This window comes from Oryzias latipes, chromosome 15, assembly GCF_002234675.1.
Source record: "Oryzias latipes chromosome 15, ASM223467v1".
Classification (NCBI taxonomy): Eukaryota; Metazoa; Chordata; class Actinopteri; order Beloniformes; family Adrianichthyidae; genus Oryzias; species Oryzias latipes.
This window is the reverse complement of record NC_019873.2, coordinates 9224910-9249234: the sequence shown is the minus strand read 5'-3', so window position 1 is coordinate 9249234 and position 24325 is coordinate 9224910. Positions and strand designations below refer to the sequence as shown.

Below are 24325 nucleotides of genomic sequence, written 5' to 3'. Positions count from 1 at the left end.
AACACAAAACTGTATTGCACACATACCAGCGAAGACGATAGACACCGAGTTGCATCTACACAGCCGCGAAGAAATAATGACGGACATTCTAGAATATCCCCAAACCAAGCCAGCATGTCAGCCAGCAGTTGGAGCAACTGGTGCTTGAAATTTTCATGTTTTCTTTGTATGATTCTGACAAGCGCGTAAATCCTTGCTTTCTTCTTCTGAGTGAAAAGCAACTTTAAGAAGCGTAAAGTTGCGCAGCGCCACCTTGTGTACAGGAGTATTTCTGTTTTACATTAAGCGCCATCTAATGTCAGGGAATTAAATTCCATGTTCGCTCGGCTCATCGTCAGCGAAAATCGCCTGTGTGTGAACACAAAAAACGTGGCGAAAAACGCTGGCGAATAACGGCTGGCGAATATTCGTCCCGGTGTGTACGACCCTTAAAGGTCGTTTCTGAGTGGAGTCATCAACAGAGTCTGGTGGAGGGGGGTCTGTGGTTTCACAGCATGTCATCGTCATCTTCTCCTCCCCCATACATGTCAGCCAGCTTCTTGAAACGGGGGCCCCACTCAGTGAGGCAGTTGTAGTCCTGATCTCCGTTGTTGCTAGAATTCAGGGACGAGAGGCTTCCGTCCGAGCCCCCACCCTCGTAGTCAAACACAAGAAGCCAGTCGTAGGGGGGCGCAGTGGGGTCTTCATCTGCTGCCTTCAAGCTCTGGAAGATTGGGGGAATAAAAGGACATTTTAAAATCCTTCTAGAGAAACAAAAACAGACGTGCCTACAGAGGCTTGTCTGCATCACTCACGTCTTCAATGAAGTTGCCAATTTCGTCTGGGTTGCCGGGCAAAGTTCGGTAGGTGGGGCGAGACATGGTCACAGGCATCATATCACTCCGCAATACGTCGGGTTTGTTGTCGAGGCCGTAGTGAAGAACGCTCAGATCAAAATTCTGAGGAACAAAAGAGCAGGTAGTAACCACAAAATCTTGCTAGCATAAGTGTTTTGTCAGATCTATAGTGTTTACTTGATCGTATTCTCCACCTCCCTCCTCAGCGTAGTGGTAGATGTTGTCTCTGATTATATCTTTCTCAAACGGCTCTCCGATTTCTCCTTTCTTCTGCCGTTTACTGTATGCATACAACCCCAAAACAGCAATTACTGAAACAAAAAGCTTTGTTTATTAGAAACTGGTGGGCTGGTTTATTAGTCATCATTAAAGTCAGTAACACAATGCAATGCAACATTTCCATGTTTCTGACACCTCCATCACATTCCCTCTTTTTGGGTCCTCCCTTCATCTTCCATTGAGCTTTTTAATAATCAAAGAATTCCAACATGTTTTAGTCCCACAAATGGTTGCTTGCCTCAGATTTTCCTCTTCAATCCAGCTCTGGTCACTAAGCCAACACCTTTGTCCCCCTAACTGGCCTCTCTCCCTATTATTTTTAATCATCTGGGTTTATAAATGATGAGCATTATTATGGGTAACTAATGTTACTGTCTGTCCTTTTTTTACTAGAAAGATTCTTGTTTTACATTAGAAGAAAAAAAGGCCCAAGCAACTCTTTCAACAGAATGCATCCTTTAATTTCTGAAAAACCTATACTCACCCAGCAGCAGCAGCAGAGCTCCAAGTATTCCCCAAATATATGGTGACATTTCTTCTTTCCCGCCACTTCTAACCAGAGAACAAAGTCCATTTTCTAAACAGGTGCACACTTCCACATTGATGGAGCTGGCCTGCCCCAGGTTACCACGGTCTGAGACCCTCAGGACCACTTTGTATTTTCCTTCAGGAATGTCCGACTTTAAAAACAGCTCGATTCCAGTTTCTACAGAACAGAGAAGTGAAACAAATTCAGTTTCAACTTGAGCATAATTTCCATTTACTGTTGCCATTTTAAAAACAAATATCACAGAGATGCTGCTAAATGATTTCAGGATTTAGTTTATGCAAAGAACATGAGAGACTGAGTGGTAGAAAAAAAATCTGTTTCTTTTCAAACGTGAACATTCCAGTGAACAGTGTTCGTACTGCTTTCGTTCATCTTAGCCGTCCAGTTGGCTGAGTACTTTTCATGAACGGCCACACTGTACGGAGCAGAATGAGCGGCTTCGTCTTTATCCACTATACTCAGCAGTGCAGGAGTCCGCTGGTGCTTGCAAATCTGAGGAAACACAATCACAGTCAGTCTCAGTGCAGTTCTTCCTGAAAAATGTAAACCCAAATGGCTCTAAAAAGCAAACACACACCTGTGCTTCCAGTTCTACAATTGCTGGGGCGTTGTCGTTGACATCTTCAAGTATAATGATCAACGTGCCAGTTCCAGTGGCTGGGACTGGATCTGGTGAGATCACAGATGAACATCAGTAAAACCAGGAGCAACTTTTTCTCATAGCATTAGATCTCTTAACCTAAAAACTGTGATGCTTTTATAGCAAACAACGAAACAGATTTGAAATGGAAACATTTATAAAAAGAAGCACTTTGTCTAACGCTTGTAATTTTTCACAAAATGTATTAATGATCTCCAAAATAAAAATGGACCGCTACCAGATACAAGATATTTTCTCTGTTAATGAAACAAGTTGTAGCAATAAATGTAAGCAAGACTGAAATTCAGCAAGATTTCTAAACGGGAAAGACTAGTGGCGGAGCATTGTTCTGCAGATAGCTTGTCTAGTGGTCTGTTCCATTGCAGGCAAATATAAAAATGACTTTTTCTCTAAAGAATAAATGAAGAAAAAATCTAAATATTCGCTTAATTTATTTGAAGTTTTTTTAATCATTGTGCAGATTTTTTCCCAAATCGATTAGCGTTTCTATTCTGATTTTTGTTTTGTTCCTCATTTTTTTTCTTTTAAGTTTCTCTCAAATTTTTATTCATACCCAGGAGCGCCGCTCTGGATTATGGGCCCCATGAAAAAAAGTCTTTCATGGCCCCTAACACAGCAGCACATTTTGTAATGCTGTTTTACAGACTATGCATCAATGGTATTTTTCCACTATCATTGTCATCTTTGTGAAAAAATAACATGACAACTGACATGCACAGTATGGGGGGATACTGAGCACTTGGAATAAAATAAAACTGATTTTGTTTTATTCCAAGCAAAATTTAAGGTTAAGGAAGAAATACCCGTTTTTCATGAAAAAAAATGTCTACACTTCTATTTATATCTTAACTCATCATAGAATCTCGCTTCACAAAATAAAATTCTATAACTTCTGGTCAACAACAATTTCTGTCTTTCCACCTACCGTTATCATAAGCACCAAGGAGCACCGTGTATTTATTCTCCTTCATATTAGAGGACTCCCTGTCCATGAGGCTTTTCACCTTCACCAGCCCTGAATCCTCGTCCACTGTCAGCCAGTTTTCAGGGTCATCAATTATTTTATACCTGCACAAAAAACAAAAAATGTGAACCAAATAGGTCCTGATGCATACATTTTTGAGGCACTAAAAGGAATAATTTTCTAATAATCTTTGTATTTGTATAATGCTTAATCCAATAAATCTTAACGGCAAGTTACAACTGTGTGTAAAACAATTGAATCATTGAATTCAAAAGGGGCCCGAGTCTACAATTTTTCAAAATAGAGATATTATATGTTTTTTATGGTCTTCGAGGGAAAAGCTATCTGATTATGTGAAAAAATGTCCCAAGTCCTTTGTAATGTATTGACTATGTATGGCATTGAAAATGATTTGAGTGCAAGAGGGGCCCAATTCTTTGACTTGGTCTCTTGCATGGGTTTAGCTTTATCTCATAAATGGCAGCACTAGTTATCCAATGTGGCAGCGCCCATGCAGCAGGAGTTTGATTCAAGTGATGAGGAGATCAGGCCTAAAAGAAAATGTAATGAACACAAAACTTAAGAGTTTGTGATACTAGGGGCAATGACGAGTCTGACTTTGAAGATTAGATGTACCTTTTTGATAACCTGTTCCATTTTAGGAGGAAAACAAATCTGACTTGCAGTTATGTAGCAGAAAAAGGGTTTGGATATAAACTGATCGTAAGAAGTGTTAAGAATGTGATAATTTGAAAAATAAAGATTCATGTAGATGCTAAATATGTGGTTTGTCCATTCTTTTCAGGTGTTACTTCTGTTTAATTCAAGAAGGGCCCAAGTCCAGAGATTTTAGTTTGCTATTCCTCTGACATTATAAAGGTTAAGTGCTTCATATTATAACATTTGTAAGCTATGAACTGGTGCTAAAGCTGGGTAAAGTATTAATCATTTGGTGTAGCCTCCCTTTAGGCTATGCAATTAAAATCATTTCCTGGAAAAACAAACTTCTTGGAATTGGGGCCTTATTGAATTCACTAATTCAATTGTACGCACAAAAGACGGACTTTGGTTTTGCTTGTAAAATTAATCTCAGAGACTAAAAATGAACAGAAGAATTTAAAAAACACTTCCTCCTCTGTAGTTCTAGGCTGGTCAGGTTTGGACCAACAGACACATTTAATAACATTGTTAAGTTTTTTTTCTAGCGGTAAAAACAAACAAAAAAAACCCACAGGTAAATATCATGCACTTTTTTAAATTCAGAAATAAAAAAAAAAGATGAGGGCAAAAATCTTACTTGACAGTGTTTTCACGTGCAAAGTCTGGGTCTTCTGCCTCAGACTTCATGATCACACTGTCCACAGGAAGGTCCTCAGGCTTTTGGACGGTCATCTCCTCTTCTTTAAATATCGGAGGCTCATTGACGTCCTTCACGGTCACCACCACTGTGGCAGTGGAGGTGACCAGTGGAATGGCAAAAGGGACGTCATTCTCCACAATAACCATCAGAGTGTGTTTTCTGATCTTCTCAAAGTCCAATCCCTAAATTGTTTGAAGAAAAACGTAAAAAGAAAGTTAAAAAGTGATCAGTATTCAGACAAAGCTTTTTGCAAATCATACTAAAGCAGGGGTCTCAAACTCACAAATGATATTTGCCGATATTTGTTTAATGTTAATGCGTCCCGCCAGTTTGTATGATTCACCCATTGTCAGTGTGTGCGCAGAGCTGACGATCCAACAAATTCTTTTTTTAATTTTTTTTACTTGTTCTGTCCAACAACTGAGCAAACAGATTAGAACTGAAGGCCTTTTATGTTGGACAGGTTTTACCATCACAAAAAGAGGTTATGTAACTTTGAAAAACCAGGGTGTAAATTTGTGTAAACCCCTTTTTGTTTTTTTATTATTTTTTATTTATTTGTTACTTTTATTTTGTGTGAGGAGGTAGAGGTGAAGATGGTGGGGGGGGGGGGTGTGGAAGAGAAAAAAAGGAAGTGAGGTGGAGAAACTGGGGGATACAAGCGTTGTAACAATTATACCAGATATGCTGGAAAGACATATTACTTCCGAAAGTGAAATTCTGACAGGAAGATAAGCGGAAGACATCTGTCCATCAATACACTGTGGATTAGGAGTGGGGAAGAGGCAGACAGGGAGCAGTGTGGCAATGTGCACGTGGGGGTGGAGATTCATGCATGCTGCCGAAGTGAACCGTGTGTTCATAAGGTGAACCAGATCCACCCCAGCCCGACCAGCCAGACCAGGAGAGGGGAGGAGAGACCCCCAGGCCAGGAGCGCCCCCAGTGTCGGGACCCAAGCAGGCGGGAGGGGGGAAGGAGCATCGTGCATCACATTTTCCCCATAATGCATCTCAACCAATCACTGTGTCCCTATAACTGTAGTGTACCAACAAGTCTGCATTTTTCATTAAAGTTTGAGCTTTTATGCCTGACTGTTTCTCTTATTAAACAACAACAAATGATGTTTATTTATAAATTATATACATATACATATATGTAGATATTTATATAAAAAAGCTACTTAGATGCCAACAAAGGCTATAGAAAGCATTGTCATGGGGGCGCCAATAACTTCACGAAGATGGCGTCGCGCTCCGCCACCATCGGCCAGGCTTACCAAGCGGGCGTGTCTCCTCTAGTGATATAACTCATTGTCACACACTTAGATGCGTGACAGCTGACGGGGCTTTTACAACAAACACATGCGAGCAAAAACAAGTTTTAGTCTTAGACACACTTAAAGTACGTGGGGAAAATGCAACGATAGACGTGTTTGAGATGAACCAGCGCCGCATCTGGATCGTTGGTGAGACCAGGCGGGGGGGGGATGAAGGCAAAGCTGCAGCGAGACTGAAGGAGAACAGGAAGTTGGAGTTGTCCTTAACATTCAATTTAGTTTTAATATGCCTCTCCCCCTTAGTATGATCTGTGTTATTTTATCTTTTATAGTTAATTGAATGTTTTGTGATGTATGCACCGGTAGCCTGCTTTTAATCAATAAGTATTTTAAATTATTTTAATTGATCACTCAACTATAAAAACCGTCAGGACACATTTCCCACAATGCATTGTTTTGTAGTCCATGGGCGGCTTGCGGTCAGCAAAGTACTGAATTTCCAGCTGTGTTGCTCAGGTTGGTGCCTTGCTCTTGCCCCTTCCTGGTGATATTTTTGTGATGATTGACAGGTGATTTTGGAGCAAAAACAAAAACATACGTCAAACACCAGGTGATCTGCCCAGCGTTGCGTCCACCTGGGTGATCTCAAACAGGCTTTTTGTGCATCTTGGCTGCATCTATTTGGTGTCGCCAACATCAATCTCCATCAGTTTTTGAGCCTCTTTGATCCCAGGTATCGGTATCGATTGTTCTGATCTCAAGTGAACAGTGCCCGTTCTTTCATAGGCCACAGTTAGAATTCAGTATGAAAATATAGAAGTGGGTGACTGGCTGCTCTAAAATAACTTGTGACCAGGGTTTAAATGTGCAAAAAGTCATAAGAAAGAAAATCTGAAAATGGTTACTGAATTTGTTTCTTCTTTACTGATTTGTGTTTCAAAGAGTAAACTTTAAAAAAAAAATTCAACACAAACTCAAAATTGGGAGCACAAACTCTCTTTTCATACGTAAATTTCAATAAGTCCAAGTACAGTCCAGATTTACTGACAATTAAGCCATACTGAGGGTCTCAGCTGTATGGGAGGAAGTGCTGCCAAGTGTCCAGCAGTAAGAAGTAGACAAGAGAAGCCGTGTTCAGAAGAACCATTGATGGATTTACAGAACTGTAAAATCTTAGTATTCTTTTGTGTTTAATAGTTTTTTTCAACAGTGTCAATCTTCCACTTTCGGCTTCTCCCATCAGGGGTCGCCACAGCGAACGAATCGCATGGTAAATTTGGCAATGTTTTACGCCGGATGCCCTTCCTGACGCAACCTTCTCAAACCGGGCTTGGAACCGGCAGGGGTAGAGAAGGGAACAGGGAGCAGCCCGGAGTCGAACCCGGGTTTCACGGACGGAAGGCGCCGCAAACCAGCACGAGCTAAACTGGCTCCTCACTTTTTTTTTTTTTTTTTTTTTTTTTCAACAGTGTCAATAAGCACGTTTAAGTCAGAAAAAAACAGATATAGAAGACTAAATAAACAGAAATCTATTACTGATTTATTTATTTATTGATTTTTTTTATTTGGATATTTTATTTTATTTGAAAAATAGTTTTATAAGTATATTTTGTACAGAAAACAGTTAATAATAGAGTACGTATAGTTAATAGTATAGTATGTGTTCAATACAAATTTACTGGCTCTCAGACACTCACAAGTTGCGTGTGTTTGTGCGCTGAAATTCCTGCCCAGCCTGAGCTTGACCATGCCTTCAGTGGCCCCCAGGCAAATTGAGTTTGTGACCCCTGCTCTAAAGAAATTGTGAAATATTGTTCCTGATGCATTGTTGGAATACATCATGATATGTATCGTATCACTAGCCTCTTGTCAATAAACACCCCTAGTTGTCAGTGTGAAGGACAGCTTCAGGACAAAACCTCTGTACATTTGCTGAGTACCAAACATTACTTTTATACCAAAACAGAATTTAACTTGAAAACAGGATCTTTCAGAAACTTCTTTGTTTTCTTACCTTAGCAGTTTTGATGATTCCTTCTTGTTTGTTTTTTCCCGTTTCTATGGAAAACAATTTATCAGGATCTCCTCTGATAATCTTGAACTTAGCGTTCCATGCAGGGGTGTTTGGTTCATCTTCATCAGTTACTAACATTTTAACAACCAGAACCCCCACTGCGTTTTCATCAACTGATCCCTGATACTGGAAAAGGTAAAAGAATGAAAGGCTCAAAGAGGGTTCACTCATAAAACCAAAAGGAAATTTAAAAGATAAAATATTCACTGCATGCTGTAATGGAGTAAAAGACTGAGAAACTTCCTACAGAAAAACCTTAATGCTCTCTATAAAAATGAAACACCATTATTTATTCAAATAACAATTTAATTGCCGTAATTTCCGGGTTATAAAGCGCACCCGATTACAAGCCGCACCCACTCATTTTCACGTGTTGAGCTTCCTATATACATGCATAAGCCGCATCAGTGTACAAGCCGCTAGCATCAAGCAATGAAGCATCAAGCAACGCGGTCAGCCTGACAACACATGCCCTGACTCCCAGACTGAATGCAGCTTTTAACCTCACTGTGGGAGGAGTCATCATCGCGTCAACTAATGTATTTGAACGCACCCACATCTGCCAAACAGCATGCACCTGACTTCTGTTCACAAGTTCCTCAGTTATGTTTTTTTTTTTTTTTACTTATTGACAATTGAGGTATCATACATAAAATTACAAACAGTAACCATATAATCAACATTACATCCCTCAGTTATGATGAGGAAATTTACACCCGCGATTCCCCATTTCCCATGAGTCTTAGGGGCTTAAGGCAGGGCTAACCCCCGGGTCGCCACGCTGTTGTCAGTGCTTAAAGAATGAGCAAGGAGCAATGGGAGAGCAGCTCTCCTTCCGCTTGTGTCGCGGCAGCATTATGGTACTAACAGGGCTGGTTAAAAAAACACACCAGTAAAATAAAGCAGCGGCAACTGAAAAGGCGCGTGCGCCAGAAGTTTCCGTCCACAACAGTGACACACTGTTGCTCCGCGGACGCCTATGCGCTCCGCCCTCGCCCCGCGGGCTACTTGTCTCCCCCTTCCTATCTTCTCCGACACCCCTCGCGAGGGGGGGCTTCAGAGAGGAGCGCTTCGTCCCCACTGTGCCCGATCGCTGCGCGCGGCTACCAGTGGACGGAGCGAATCGTGTCCGTGCAGAGCAATCAGACTTAATACTGTATGTTTTGCGTATGAGGGGCGAGAGAGGATGCGTTGTTACGTGTGGGAGCAGACTGCCATCTGTCCCGCAGCTCTATGTGAATGAGCAGCAGGAGAACATGTCTCCCAGCTCACGCAGCAGCTTTGGGGCGGTGTGTGAGCTTTTCAAAGCACAGTCCTTAGAAACTGTTCAAACAATCACATGGATTTGTGTTTCCAGTCGTGTCCCGACAAAATAAAGGCTGATGTTATTCCCACATATTTACGTGCAGCCAAGCTGCAGATTGCGGCACTTCCCGCATCGATTCATGTTCATCCAGGCTAAATGTTGTTAGCACCTGTTAGCCTTCACCTAACCGTTCTTCCGGCTTCGTTCTGCCACAAAAAGCACTGACCACACAGTTTAAAAATAAAATGAGCGAACAGGCACTTCATAATAACCATAACATAACAATAATAAAAGTACGTTTAAAAGATCATCTCGTATATTACGGAGCTGCTAATAGATGGGCTAGTGTCACTGTGACTCTGAGGTAAATTCACTCCTGTTCTCTCCGTCACGCAGCTGACCGGCTTTTCCAAACCCGTTGGTGATGGTGGATTTGTTCACGCTGCTTTTAACAATTGCTTTTAACTTGAAAGCTGCATCATATTGTTGTGGCGATCACGTGCACGTTGGGTCTAATGGCACCAAAAGATTCTGGGATGCGGCTGGGCATGCGTGTTTTTCTTTTTATTGAACCATGACTGAAGTGTCTAAGACCTGAAGTGAGCTCCATGCTGTTTGGCTGCTTAGAGGTGTGTTGAAAAATAATTGGCTCGTTACTTGGAGTTGGATTATGAGCTGCGTCACTGAATAAGCCGCAGGGCTGTAAGCGCATGACAAAAGTAGCGGCTTATAGTCCGGAAATTAAGGTAGTCTAAAACCTTCCAGACATTAGTGTTAACCAAACAGTCACATGTGTTGTACTCACAGTAGATGCAGTAAAGGCTGGAGGGTTGTCATTGCTGTCCGTCACTTTCAAAACTACTGTTGTTCTTCCACTTAATCCTTCTCCTTTCATATCCGCTGCTTGTATTTCCAGAGTGTACTCAGGATATTTCTGTTGAAGCACATCATCATCATCGTTGTCGTTGCCGTCGTCGTCGTCGTCGTTGTCATCATCATGAAAAATTTTAAGCAGCTCAAAAAAAATCTTTCCTCCAATTTTGGAGTAACAAAAACATAAAGAACCATCTTGAAGACTGAAAATTCAAAGTTACCAGAAAATCTGAATTTGTACTCAGTGTAATAAAAGGGTAAAAAATAGAACTTTAAAAAATCTTGTCTGGCATCAACCCCCTCTTCTCTTTGTGGCACAATCACCTTGGTAAACTATCTGGGACGTCTTTCTTACAAACTGGTAGATAACATGACTTTGGCCTAAGCAAGGCCCATACATGGATGACAGAGTCTGATGTGGAGAGAGTCCTGACCTGAACTCAATAGAACCCCTTTGTGATGAATAAGGGTTGAAATTGAGAGCCAGGCTTTCTCCAGCAACATATGTGTGTGTCCTCACCAATGCAAAACTTTTTTGTTTTTCTACTCTTTTATATATAGATTTATATACATGAACATTTATTTTTAGAATCATTACCTCTCTGTCCAAACCAACACCTTCAACCATGATGGCTCCATTGAAGGAGTTAATGGCAAACATGGAATCACTGGGAAGGTTAGGTTCCTGGCTCAGAATCGTGTATCTGATCTCTGAGTTGTCATTGCCTGGTTCATCAGCATCAGTGGCTTTAACCTGAATCACTGTAGTCCCTGAAGAGGTCAAACATTACAGCACAATAAAAATTAGATTTTAATGAGACATTCCATCCTGTCTTTTGGGCCACAAGATTTTCAAGTCCTTACTCTGTCAAAGGAAGTGATCAAATAGTTGAAATATACAATCATACTCTTAATAGTCAATATGGCCATTTCTGCAATCAGTTCTCCAGTATTTTTGCTTTGACTATGCAGCCATGATGACTGAACACATTAGTAAACCTAAAACAAACTTTACACACGTCAGTTTCTTTCTGCTTCCATCAGTGTTAAAAGTCTAAATCATGACTGAAGTTTACCTGCAGCTCTGACATCCACTCACTTCCAGAAAAAACAGCTTTAGAGGAAGAAACTTCTCACAATCAATGAGCAAAAGTAACAAGTATTTGGAGAACAGGATTAACACGGGCGTCAGAGCTCACAGCTCAGCAGAAAAAACAAAACTCTCTGAGAATTAACATCTAGCACTGTAGAAAAAGAAAATGCTATCCTTCAAGACTCAAACTTGTGTAGGTCAACTTCACCATCTCCACTCCTGATTATTTACTTTATCTGATTCTGTTCTGTTCACTCGACTTTAACAACAATTACTGAGACCCAGAACCTGCTCTGGATTCAACTGTTTGACCAGAACAAGTTAAGATACAAAATAAAGACTATTATTTGTTTAAACATTACAAATGATCCACTGATGTTACCTTTTGGTGAAGATTCAGCAACTTCTGCCACATAGGATGTCTGTTCAAAAATAGGTTTGTTGTCATTCATATCAATTACATTGATGATGATTTCCATAGGTTTCTCTGCTTTGCTCGACCCAGCAACATCAGCGTGTGCAAAGAGCTACAAAATAATACAAAGAAACAAAGTGCTACTGTCAAAACAAAACCCACAAGGTACTGTCCATGTTATTGTAAAAAAATGACAAGAAAATAAAACACTTTAACAATTTCCGCCTGAATTTGTATTTATCTTGTTTATTACTGCAAAGTTGACATGTTTTGAACAGAGCCTCCAGCTTGTATCTTCAACAGTGTTGTGCTGAGGCACACTAGAGTCACAAACTAGAGTGATTATATTTAAGTAAACCTGCTCTGTGATAACAATCAGTGAACATGACTTTCTGCGTCTGGAGTGTATAAAATATTCATTTGATGTTTGGTTACGGTAACAGTTACATAGAACAGTTATGTTCCCTCAAAAAAGTACTTTAGGTTTTATCTGGCAAGACAAAACTGTAAAGAGATTTAAAAAGAAGATTGAAATGTTAAAAATACTGTAGGTCATTCTTACCGGATAATGTGCTTGTTTCTCTCTGTCAAGTCTCTGATGAACATACAGTTCACCAGTGTCTTTGTCCATTGTAAAGAGTCCAACAGGATCTTCAGTGGCTCCTGGACCTGTGATGCTGTAGAGGATCTTCTTCATTTTGTCCTCATCCGAGCGAATCTGAACAAACCAAGAGTCAATAAAAACCCGCCGACAACAACATTAACTTTTCTTCAGTAGTGAAATCTGGTTGATATCTCACACAAACATATGAGACAAAAGCTGATGTTTCAGTGCAACTTAGCAATAGCAAATTTAAGTATTGGAACTTTTGAATTTAACTTAAAGAAAAATATTATCATGGATCTGACCAAACTAAAAACTGAAATAAATAAATTAAAAAACCAAGTCCAAAAAGGAAATAACAGTTCTGCAGCAGATTTTGATGTTTCTTACTTGAACTATTTTAGATGGAAAGGGTCCATTGTGATTCTCAGGAATATTGATTGGAGGGACGACCCAGTCTCTCTTCCTCCTCCTCAGTCCATTACTTGCCTTGGGAAAATAATGAACGGCAACATCTGGATGTTCTGCAGCCTAAAAACAAAACGTTAACAGGCACATTTAAATAAAGACGATATTGTTGAAGTGCATCACAATATTAGAACCCTACAGCCCAACTATGCATAAAAGAGAGTTTTTGAAACTATTTGAATTATTATTTTTCATTACAGGTACACCTGAAAATACACAAAGTAATTTATGAAGCGCTCTGCACTGTTCCATACCAAAGAATTAGTAATTCGGTCCCCTGCTTTCTTAAGTACATTGATTTAATTCCTCACTGCCAGTTAAACCTAATTTTAGTTAATCTCAAACACAAAATAATACTAAGAAGAAAGCATCTGAGATGAGAGGCAAAATGTCCAACTTGAAAAAAAGGAAAATGACAAGTTTATAAAATAATTTCTGCTATAGAACCATCCTGTGTAAATAAGTGTCGTATTTACATTAATGCAATGAGTGATTTTTTTTTTTTTTTGTAAAAACAAAATCAGTGTCCCACCATCCAACTGTGTCCCCTAAAAGGACATGGATGAATGGTGGCTTTTGGTTGTCTGAGCTTAATCTCTCTCTACAAGTTTTCAATAGGATTGAGGCCTGTAGACTGGCTTGATCACTCCATGACCTTGATATGCTTCTTCTTTGTCTACAACCAAGTCAACCAATTCCTTGGTTGACTTGGTTTTATGTCCTTGATCATTATCCTGTTGGAAGACCCATCCACCACCCATTCTAAGCCTCCTGATGGAGGGAAGGAGGTTCTCACTCAGGATTTGATGGTACATGGATTCATCTATCCTCCCATCGACAGTAAAGTAGCCTTGTGCCCAATGCAGAAAAAGACCCCCAAAACATAATGTTTCCACCTCTGTTCTTGACAGTGGGAATGGTGTTCTTGGGGTCATAGGCAGCATTTCTCTGTCTTCAAACACAACAGGTTGAACTGATGCCAAAGAGCTCAATTCTCTCCATCACTTTCTAAATCATTATGGTTTTTATTGTCAAACTTCCGGCAGGCCTGTACATGAGTTATTTGAACCTTGCTCTTTGGTATTGTCAGAATCCACTTCAGTGTTGTGATGGTTCTGGGGCCTCATTTATAAAACTTTGCGTAAGATTTGCATCAGTACGGATGAAACATAGGACGTGCGTACGCACAGAAATATTCGGATTAACAAAATTGTGCGCACGCACATCCAACGGATCTTTCCCTTAATAAATCACAATCAATTATAAATGTAGCGCAGCTTTTGCGGCTTCATGACACGCCCATAGTTGCCCATAAATAGGCCGTGAAACGCCCACAAGTTAATATTCATTGATTGCGAAATCATGGCAAACACAGAGAGGAAAATCAAAAAACCGTAACTTCACTCAATGTGAAGTAGAAGTTATCGTTGTCAAGGTGGAAAAGAGGAGAAAAATGTTGTTTGGAGGGTACAGTGTGGGCATTAGTAATACCAAAAAGGCACTTGAGTGGCAAACGGTGGCAGACGCCGTGAATGCTGTGGCCGAATGCTGTGGCCGAAATAAAACAGAAATGGTCGGACATCAAAGTCGAGGCAAAAAAACGTCTAGCGCTCCATCGCCAGAGTGTGTCTGCCACAGGTGGGGGAAATCCTAGTGTTGTTAGGACTTGAAGTGGGAATGGCACGCGTGGTTCCTCCGAGTGCTCCTCTGTAACGCCGGCCCCAAAAGCCCACAGAGGTCCAACAGGACGGCTCGACGAAGTCGGATCCGGCTCATAAGCCACTCGTCCTCGTTTGCCAGCAAGTCTTCTTGCTGTCTAAAGATGCATTCACTCCGAATTCTTCCATTTGCAACATCTTCTAAGAGCACAAGATCAGCCATTGTGCGTCATTACGCATTGTGATGGGGCATTTTATTTCCATCCATTTAATTGCATCTGACAAGCTACAGATGTCGGTAATAATCGACGTGGAAATGGGAAATTGTTCACCGCAAATGTAATTTGTTGTTGCTTTCTGAATGGTTGAGACATACGCCATTCATGGTTTTATCAAAAATAAAACAAACTAAAGGCATATGCATGAATACCATAATTCCTTAGCTTATGAAGAAATGTTTTACTATGAAAACAACTTTCCCCAGTGGACAATTAATATGTCTGTCTGTCCGTCCGTCCGTCCGTCTATCTATCTATCTGCCTGCACCTAAATCTGCTCCGCCAGACGGACACATTGACGAGAATATCAGTTTTGTAAATTATTTCGTTCTCTTAACTATATTATTTATGAGGATGAATTGCACAACATGCCAATATTGCAGAACATATATCACTTTTATTTTTGCAAATATGTGTTCATTTGAATTTCTGTTGTAATTTTCGTTTGATTTGTTTTGTTTGTTTCACTGCTGATTGTAGGCTGTTAATTGTAAGACTTGCTTTGTGAAGTCTTCATGTTCTTTATTAGAGGCAGTATTGTCATTTTCACTTTCACTTAACGTGTTTCTTCCATCTGCCGAGGGTGTCGCCGTTTCTCATTTCATCCGTTTTTGTGCGTACGCCTGGGTCAGAGCTTGCGTGAAGGACCGCACATTTTCCCGTCAAGTTTGCTTTTTATAAATATCAGTTATTGCGTAAAGAGTGGCGTACGCCTTCTTTTGTGCGTATGCAACGTTTAAAAATTGGGCCCCTGGTGTCTGTGGTCTCCATGGTGATGCTCAGCATCTCTGCTTACATGGTGATGTCCATGTTGCAGGACCATGACAGAAACAGTCATCTTGTTGCCGTGTGAGTCCCAGGAGTGGACAAAAAAGTCCAGCCGTCCATCATGAAGATCAACTGCTCTTTTCACCTAAAATATAAGATAATTTACAAGTATTTAAAAAAAAAATCTGAAGTGGTAAAAAGGAACTTGAACAAGTCATATTAGCAGTAAAGGTTTAAGGATGGGACACAAAGAAACATCAGAAAAAGACCAAACCCCAGGACACCCCAAAAAGTTTCTTAATGCTTTTAAGTAAAGACTGTTACTTACAGTTAATACTCCATCAGAATTGAACACAAAGCGACTGTCATCTGTGCTGAAGGGAAACCTTGTACGATCTGTGCAGTTAGTGAATCCAACTACAAGAGAAAAAAAAACCAAACTGATCAAAAAACAAGTAAAAAATGTGGAACTCTTAAGTAAAAACAAATTCTTCTTCTTTCCCTTTTTTTGAGTTGCCACAGTGAATTATTTGCCTACACCTAAATACTAGGTAGTGGAGTGATTCACAGATAAATGATTCCTGCCATTTAACATATTTTGTTTGAATGGTTGCTATGTGTATGTCTTTTTACTGGATGTATGACAATGAATATATACATTTTAACACCTAAATTCATACCATTATTTATGACAACAGTTCAGATCACAATAAACAAATAAAACCACAAAGATTTTGAAAAAAAAAAAAATTGTATTCATGCCCTTATGCGATGTCACACTCAAAATGTTTTCTGTTAACTTCCTGTTTAACTTTAGCAGTATAAAAAAAAACGTCACTGTTGATTTGCAACATTTAGGGAAAAAATCCTCAAAATGTTCTCCACATATTTCTTATCCCTAAAATTTGGCGGACTAAGACAGAGAACAAGAAGATAGCAAATGGAGACACAGCAACCCCTCAATAAACATGACTCTGTAACAACACTGTAAACCCAAACAAGTTACCAGAACTTAAAAAAATTAAGGCAATCATTTGCCACAATTTTTTTGAGTTGATTAACTAAAAAGTCTGAGTTTTCCATAACAAAAAAGATTTAATTGTGTGCTACTTGTATTTCTTTATAACAGTTAAATTAAAAGTGTCAATTCGTGCAAGTCAAATATTGGCATTAAATATAACTTACATTTACACATTAAGACAACTTAATTGTCATCAGTTACTATGACTCACAGTTTTGAGTTTTAAAGCCACGGGAATAAGTTTGCATAACTTAAAAAAATAGGAAAAAACAACAATTTTATCCTAACAGAACTCGATATATATTAGTTACCTTCTTGTACAGGGATAATCAATTTGTTTGAGTCAGTAAACTCAAAACCATGCTTTTCAAAACTTATTTTCTTTAGGCAAATGATTGCCTAAAAAATAGAGTAACGGTAACTTAAAACACTCTAAAAAGAAAAAAAGTTGATCCAACTTAATTGAGTTACTTCAGTTGTTAACACCTAATTGAATTGAGTTTATGCAACTTAGTTTTTTATGGCACATTAACTCAAATTGATAAGTTGGTCTAACTGAAAAAAACATATTATAAATTTTGCTTCAACAATTTACATTGGCACATTTTTCTAAAGTTTCAACTACTGGACCTGGAATTATTCACATCAAAGACATGAATGACCCAGCAATGTCTCATAGTCTCAAGACAGGAGCTCGGGTGTTGAGAACTCGGTCTTCAATTATGGGACATACCATGTTTTCTGCTCTACGGGGTTGGTGATCATCCTCTACCAAACTCTAATTTATGGTGCAGAAAGAAATAAAAATAATAGTTTAATTTACTAGTTAAAACAGAGTAAAACAGCTACACAACAAAAACCATGGACAAAAACGCACACTTAAACCCCAATCTGCCCAGATTGGCAAAGAAAATGGTATCCCATAATTCAGTGTTTTTCAACCTTTTTTGAGCCACGGCACACTTTAACCTTGACAAAAATCCCGCGGCACACCAGCATCCCAAAAAAAATAAAAAAGCAGAAATTCATGGTCTGTATTGATCGACAGCCTTAACAATAGGGGTTATTAATCTTCATACAAACCAGAGGTATGTCTGAATAAACCCCTTTTGTAATTGAGGCCAACTTTATTAATTTCAACCATGTTTGAAAATCTTGGGTGTTGGACCGGACGGAAAATGAAAGAAGGGAAGAAAAGGGAGGGATGTTGGAGAGAGAGGGGGGTAGGAGGGTGATAATAGGAGGGGAGGGGGGATAAAACCATGAAGCAGCATAAAGCAACAAGTTTACTGGTTGTTTATCATTACGGTAAGGTTCAAATGTAGTACAAAAAGGGCAAGGTCCTGTCCACACACACACTCAAATGTTATCAACACACATGTTAGCTGCAAAAATGTCCACATGTCAACATGTACACAAAACAGATAGTGTTCACACGCATACTTATGCCTTCAAACCAACTAGTGTGAAATCTTTCATTCATTCAATCATACAAACTGTTAGTACAAAGGTGAGCTAACACCTGTGCTCAGGTGAGTGTTTGTGTTCTTCTAAAATGGATGATGGAACGTGAAAAGAAGGAGGGAGAGTGCCCAGCCATCCCCAGCCCAAGACCCCCGCCGCAGCAGCAACGACAGCCGGAATCCCCCCAACGCCACACGGGCGACCAAGACCGCCACCCAGGCCAGGGCCAGCAGGACCGCCGCAAGGCCCCCAGAGCCAGAGAGCAGGGAAGCACGGAGGGAAAGAGAGCGCCGCCCCAGCCCAACCAGAAGAGCAGCCCCCCCGCCGCGCCGGGAGAGCCCAACGCAGGGCCCCACCGGAGAAGGACGCCCACAGGCCCAGATGAGCACCCCATCACCACCCAGGAGTTCCGGGCATCCCCCCGCCCCAACCCCAGGTACGAACCAAGACCCCCCAAGGGAGACCCGCTCCGCACTCCAGGCAGCCACCCACCCGGCCCGCGGTTGGTCCAGGGAGGAGCAAAGCAGGGGCCCGCCGCCCCCACCCAGGAGGGGGGAACCCCGGGGAAAAAAAGGGGGCCCACAAGGGGTGTTGTAAATATGGCCCGACCAGGCTCGGCCACAGTTGGAAATTTGGCGGGGCCCAGCGCTCAGGGGCAAGGACCAGGACCCACCCCCCAAGGACACGAACACCCCCGGCTCAGGTGTAATGTGAACCCCCCCACCGCACGGAGAGAGCACCGCCGGCCCCAGGAAACCGGCACCCAGGGGACACAGCCGCCGTTGCCAAGGGGCCCGCACCCCCCACCAGGGAAGGGGTAGGGTACAGATGGTCCTAGGTCCCTGGCTGTTTGTTAAAGTTAACGTACCTTTGCCCAGTCTTGTGTCTGGCTTCAGATGTTTCCTGTTCACTTTAAATATAATCCGATCCGACTCAAATCCAGGTTTACATGATGACTTTTCTGCAGTCGTCACAACCTAAAAGGAAAAACAGAAAAATCAATGAGGTTGACAACAAAATCAATCTATTCTTTGTATTTAGCAAAAACTGTAATAAAAATAGATATTTTAAAAAACTTCAAATGTGCTCTTAAGAATCATGACAGTAAAAAATGGAGCGTGGATTGTCTGTTTCCATGTAGCAGCAAAACAACCTTTTTAAATAGTGCAGATTAAACAAAACATGAATGTACAGAAGGGCGAGAAAGATCTTTCAGACACCCAAAGGAAGGGCATTATATTAAAAGCATGTAGGCTGTGTATACCTGCCATTTTTAGAATGTGCTTGTGATACCTTTTAGTCTAATTATAGGTTTCACCTCCATACATATTTTTTTTTGTAGATTAAAGTTTTTGAGACCTATTAACTTACTTTAAATATAAAATCTACTCAGGACTGTTCAGTAAAACTTGTTCAAACTTGAACTGATGGAGTGGAAACCACTTACTGTATAAGAGAAGTGTTCTCAGGGAGAGTGACGTCACCCATAGAAAAGGCCCTATTTCTGGCTCCAGCAAAACAAAGTCAATTCAGACACCATTTTTCTGTGATACGGCCATTGCCATTTTGAAGCCAGATGATGTAAGTGAACAGTGAATGCTCCGAGTCAGTCTGAGTCAATGGTTTTATGGCAACTGTCCCCAATCAGGAGTAAGCTTGTTCAAAATCCACACCCCTTCCTCTGAAAGGGGGCTCAGGAACATCATTTTGAACATTTTGAAAGGTCAAGGTCGGGGGCCAACGTGCAGCTAAGATTTTTACTGAGGCATCTGATCGGCCAGTTTACAACTTGAATGATTTGCGATAAAGAAAAACATAGCGAATAAAAAAATTAAGATTAGCAATAAGATGTTAATAAAATGTATCAGAGCAAAAATGGTTGTTGTGACAAATAGAATGACTGAGTAATAGCTACGGTATTTATTTTCTAAATAGAAGGCTATGGGATTTTGGCTTCTTGGAGCTGAAAGGTACTTCCTATTTGGAACGCCAGGGGGGGAGAATTGCTCAGTTGAGTTTCTTATACAGTCAGTGGTTGCAACCATTTAACCTGTCGACTTTGTCAACGGAAGTAGGGTGAGGTCCTCCAAAGCGACTGTGACACAAACTGAGAAAATACAGCATTCACACGCATAACATATTTAAAACTAATGCTACATTCACACCAGGCATGTTTTGCACGTTGAAGAACGTGCTAAATACTGTTTCATGAACACACATTTAGCCTGTGGTGTTCACACTGGAAAAGCAGGCAGCGGCAGGGACGGATGTTTTCTTCTTTTGCTTTTCAACCGTTTACCTATGCTTGTCTGCCATCTACAGTTGGAAGAGGCTTGGTGTCAAATGAGGAAGAGATGCAGATCTGGGGAATCTTGCTCCAGGCTTTTTCTTTTACAGCTTTATTCTGATAGCTTTATTCTAATCAGTGGCGGTTCTACCCTGAATTACTCCCCGGGCGAGGCCCTCCTCTAGCGCCCCCCCCCCCCATAGAGTCACTTTGTCCATTTATTGTAACTGAAAATACAGTTAGGAAATATTTAATAAACACAAACAATCTGAAATAAATATTATAAACTACAAATCACACTAATAATACACTAGAATAAATGTAACTGCAGCACTAAGAAGAGAAAACACTAACTAAAACCTAACCTTTGTGGCCTTCCTGATGCAAGCTTGTCAATAACGTCATCATATGAAATCTGCTCCCCCCCTGAATGATTGATATTAACAGCAGGTTAGTGAGTTGCTCCTGAGACATTGGTGATCTCAGGTATGACTTGATCAACTGGAGTTTTGAAAAGTTAACAGCAGCAGCAGCAGCAGCAGCAGCAGCAGCAGCATGCTACCATCACAGCTTATTTAACATTATGAACTAATATACAACAATAAAACACAACAAAAACTTTGTGTTACAGCAGAGCAGACAGACACACGAATCATAACTAATGTTACAAGTTAAGGCAGAGCAAACATTTAAGAATAAATATCTTAAAAATGACGTTATTTGCAATATTTGGGCCTACTTCAGTTTTGGTCATGATAGACCAAACAAGAGATTTTTCCTCTGCAACGTTGTTGTTGTTGTAGGGCAGGTAGCATTCGAATTTAGAAAACGTGCATCTAGCTATGTGATAATACCCTTTTCTTTGTCTCTTTTCTCCTCTTCTTCTCTTTTCTTTCTAAATTGGGCACCAGCTTTGACCTTTTTTCTCCATATTTCAGATGTTTTTGCATTTAGCATAAATGTCCTGACATAGGTATCAAGTCTGTCGACTAAACCAACTGTCATCTAAGTGAAGAATTTTTTTTTGTTTTCCCATTTTTTATTTGAAATAACCAAAAAAGCATGATTTTTTTATACCCGCAGCCCCCCCCCCCTCCCGTTCGTCAAACATTTCCAGCAGGAGCGCGTGCAGCTGCACCCAGGGGCGCTAATTCGCTACATGGCGGCGCAATTTTTATTTTTATTTTTTCATCAAGCACTGAGCCGCGGCCCGCGACCGTTGCCCCCCTGGAAGAAGATCCAGCCAGGTTTGCGCATGCGTTTTGTGCTCCGTGCTCACCTCAGCCTGCACCCTTCACCCCGCGCCCCCTCCCTTCTCCTTCTCACACACATTTGCGTCTACTTCTCAAAGACAGCAGGGAGCGCAGCTGCGGGGCGGGGGCGCCGCCAGGTTTCAGGCTGTTACAAACTCTGTGATATAAGTAAACCAATAGTGATGCATAAAGTATTTTACAAGAGCTGAGCCGCTGGCGCCGCCCCTCCGTCATTTTTCCGCCCCGGGCGATCGCCCGTATGGCCCGTGCCTAAAACCGCTACTGATTCTAATACATAAAAGAGAAACCGCAATTATGAAGAACCCCTTCAGGTCACTTTTCAACCAATTGGAACTTCTTGAAAAGGTCACCAGCCATATACTTAAATACCAGATCCTTGTTCCTGATTGTTCAAAGATCAATTGTTTCGTGATTTAGCAGTTGAAAATTCAAGTTCAACTTTCAGCATGCGATCAGTGAATGCACAATTTGTTGGTAGAGCCCAATGACAGTAAATGAGAACTGGTCTGAAAAAACTCCTCACCCTTCGCATTCCAAACAGGAAGTGATTGCCATAGAAATGTAGACTGACCAATCACGGCTTACTAAGGATTTCTGGTTCAAAACATGGAGAAGGACATATTGCGCAAAAATGGCAACTGAATTGACTTTGATTGGTTGAAACCGGAAACAGACCATTTTCTATGTGTGATGTCACACATGATTATTCTGTTATATATTGTACAGTCAATGGTAGAGCCCGAGAATGGACATAAAAATGTCAATAGCGTGAATGCCAGTGTTTTAAATGCCGAAGCCTGAAACGCAGGTTTACTTGCATTTACCATAATTTCCGGACTACAAGCCGCTACTTTTTTCCTGCGCTCCCAGCCCTGTGGCTTATTCAGTGACGCGGCTAATTTATGGATTTAATTGGCGGCCATGTGCGTACTTTCAGACTCAGTGAATGGTTTGAATTTTCTATTCAACTTCAAGCAACAAGCCATTTATTTTTCAAAACACCTCTAAGCAGCCAAACAGCGTGGTCTTGAGTTCAGGTCTTAGACACTTCAGTCATGGTTCAACAAAAAGAAACATGCATGCCCGGCCGCATCCCAGAATCCTTTGGTGCCATTAGACCCAACGTGCACGTGATCGTCACTACAATATGATGCAGCTTTCAAGTTAAAAGCAATCGTTAAAAGCAGCGTGAAAAAATCCACCATCACCAACGGGTTTGGAAAAGCCGGTCAGCTGCGTGACGGAGAGAACAGGAGTGAATTTACCTCAGAGTCAGAGTGACATTAGTCCATCTATTAGCAGCTCCGTAATATACGAGATGATCTTTTAAACGTACGTTTATTATCGTTATGTTATGGTTATTATGAAGCGCCTGTTCGCTCATCATTTTATTTTTAATCTGTGTGGTCAGTGCTTTTTTGTGGCAAAACGAAGTATGGTTAGGTGAAGGCTAACAGGCGCTAACAACGTTTAGCCTGGATGAACATGAATCCATGCGGGAAAAGCTGCAATCTGCATTTTGGCTGCACGTAAATATGTGGGAATAACATCAGCCTTTATTTTGTCGGGACACGACTGGAAACACAAATCCATGTGATCATTTTTAACGGTTTCTAAGGACTGAGTGGAATTTTGCATTGAAAAGCTCACAGCCTCCGTGTGAGCTGGAGAGATGTTCCCCTGCTTCTCGTTCACATTGAGCTGCGGGGACGAGAGGCGTCTGCGGAGCAACAGTGTTTGTTGTGGAAGGAAACTTCTGACGAACGCGCCGCGCTGAGGCGTGCGTATCGCGCTGAGGCGCGCGCTTTTCAGTCACCGCTGCTTTATTTTACTGGTGTGTTTTTTTAACCAGCCCCGTTACTAGCATAATGCTACCGCGACACAAGCGGAAGGAGAGCTGTTCCCGTTCACCCCTCCATGCACTGCCTCTACTTGCTCATTCTTAAACACGTACAACATGGGAAATGGGGGATCGCGGATGTAAATTTCCTCATCATAACTGAGGTATGTAATGTTGATTATATGGTTACTGTTTGTAATTTTAGGTATTATACCTAGATTGTGAATAAGTAAAAACAATTAAAAGAAATAAAAAAACCATAACTGAGGAACTTGTGAACAGAATAGAGGTCCATGCTGTTTGGCAGATGTGGGTGTACTCAAATACATGAGCCAAAGGCAAGGCTGTCTTCTCCCACAATGTGCTAATGAATCATACTTACTTTGAGAGTCAGGATGTCATTTGTCAGGATGACCATGTTGCCTATGATATGCGGTTTGTACTCTTACGCGACTTGTGTATGTACAAAAGACGTTAAACACGTGAAAAAGGGTAGGTGCGGCTTGTAATCAGGTGCGCTGTATCGTCCAGAATTTACGGTACATAGAATTTTTATTGAAAATGAATGTGAACCATTGCCGGTGCCGGTCTTTGTGGCTTAATATGCACTAACTTTTTTAATACAACTATATATTTAATTAATCATTTCTGCTATAAACCTGACCTTCCATTTACCAAATCAAGCCAGGTTTTGAAGATGAAAGAAAATTTCACCCCCCAAAAAAAGAGGCAAACCAAAGAAAGATTTTTAAAAATAAAGTTTCCAGTGATTTTAAAAATCAAAATACGACACAAGCAGCATGGTCTAAAAATGTTACACTTACCTTAAGAATGAAAAGAAATACTCCAAAAACCGCAATCCAAGTGGTCCCCATTTGTGTGTGAAAGCTCTTTTCTGTACTCTTCTGTATGGAGAGGAAAAGTCAAAAACACAGTTTAAAAGTCTCCTGAAATGTAATCCTCAGGGTATTTACA

The 24325-nt window shown here is 40.8% G+C and overlaps 1 protein-coding gene across 1 annotated transcript; it reads right to left on the bottom strand.

Annotated features, from left to right (window-relative positions):
• Positions 1 to 428: 428 nt before the first annotated feature.
• Positions 429 to 23768, bottom strand: LOC111948794 (B-cadherin-like). Its single transcript, XM_023963492.1, has 16 exons — positions 23733 to 23768; positions 23161 to 23211; positions 12683 to 12823; positions 12251 to 12406; positions 11656 to 11800; positions 10779 to 10951; positions 10113 to 10241; positions 7942 to 8127; positions 4588 to 4832; positions 3252 to 3394; positions 2243 to 2334; positions 2025 to 2157; positions 1600 to 1821; positions 1014 to 1147; positions 795 to 938; positions 429 to 703 (listed from the first exon to the last, which is right to left on the bottom strand). Exons 1-16 carry the CDS (start codon positions 23766 to 23768, stop codon positions 488 to 490), a joined length of 2346 nt encoding a protein of 781 aa, XP_023819260.1. The 3' UTR covers positions 429 to 487.
• Positions 23769 to 24325: the final 557 nt, after the last annotated feature.

Excerpts from the sequence above, each read along its gene's own strand:
- LOC111948794 (XM_023963492.1), bottom strand. The coding sequence starts at position 23,768 with ATGGTCATCCTGACAAATGACATCCTGACTCTCAAA. Across the intron at positions 12,824-23,160 it reads CTCCAGCTCACACGGAGGCT|GCTGCAGAACATCCAGATGT; the intron begins GTGAGCTTTTCA and ends TTTTGTTTTTAG. Across the intron at positions 8,128-10,112 it reads CAGCCTTTACTGCATCTACT|TATCAGGGATCAGTTGATGA; the intron begins GTGAGTACAACA and ends TACCTTTTCCAG.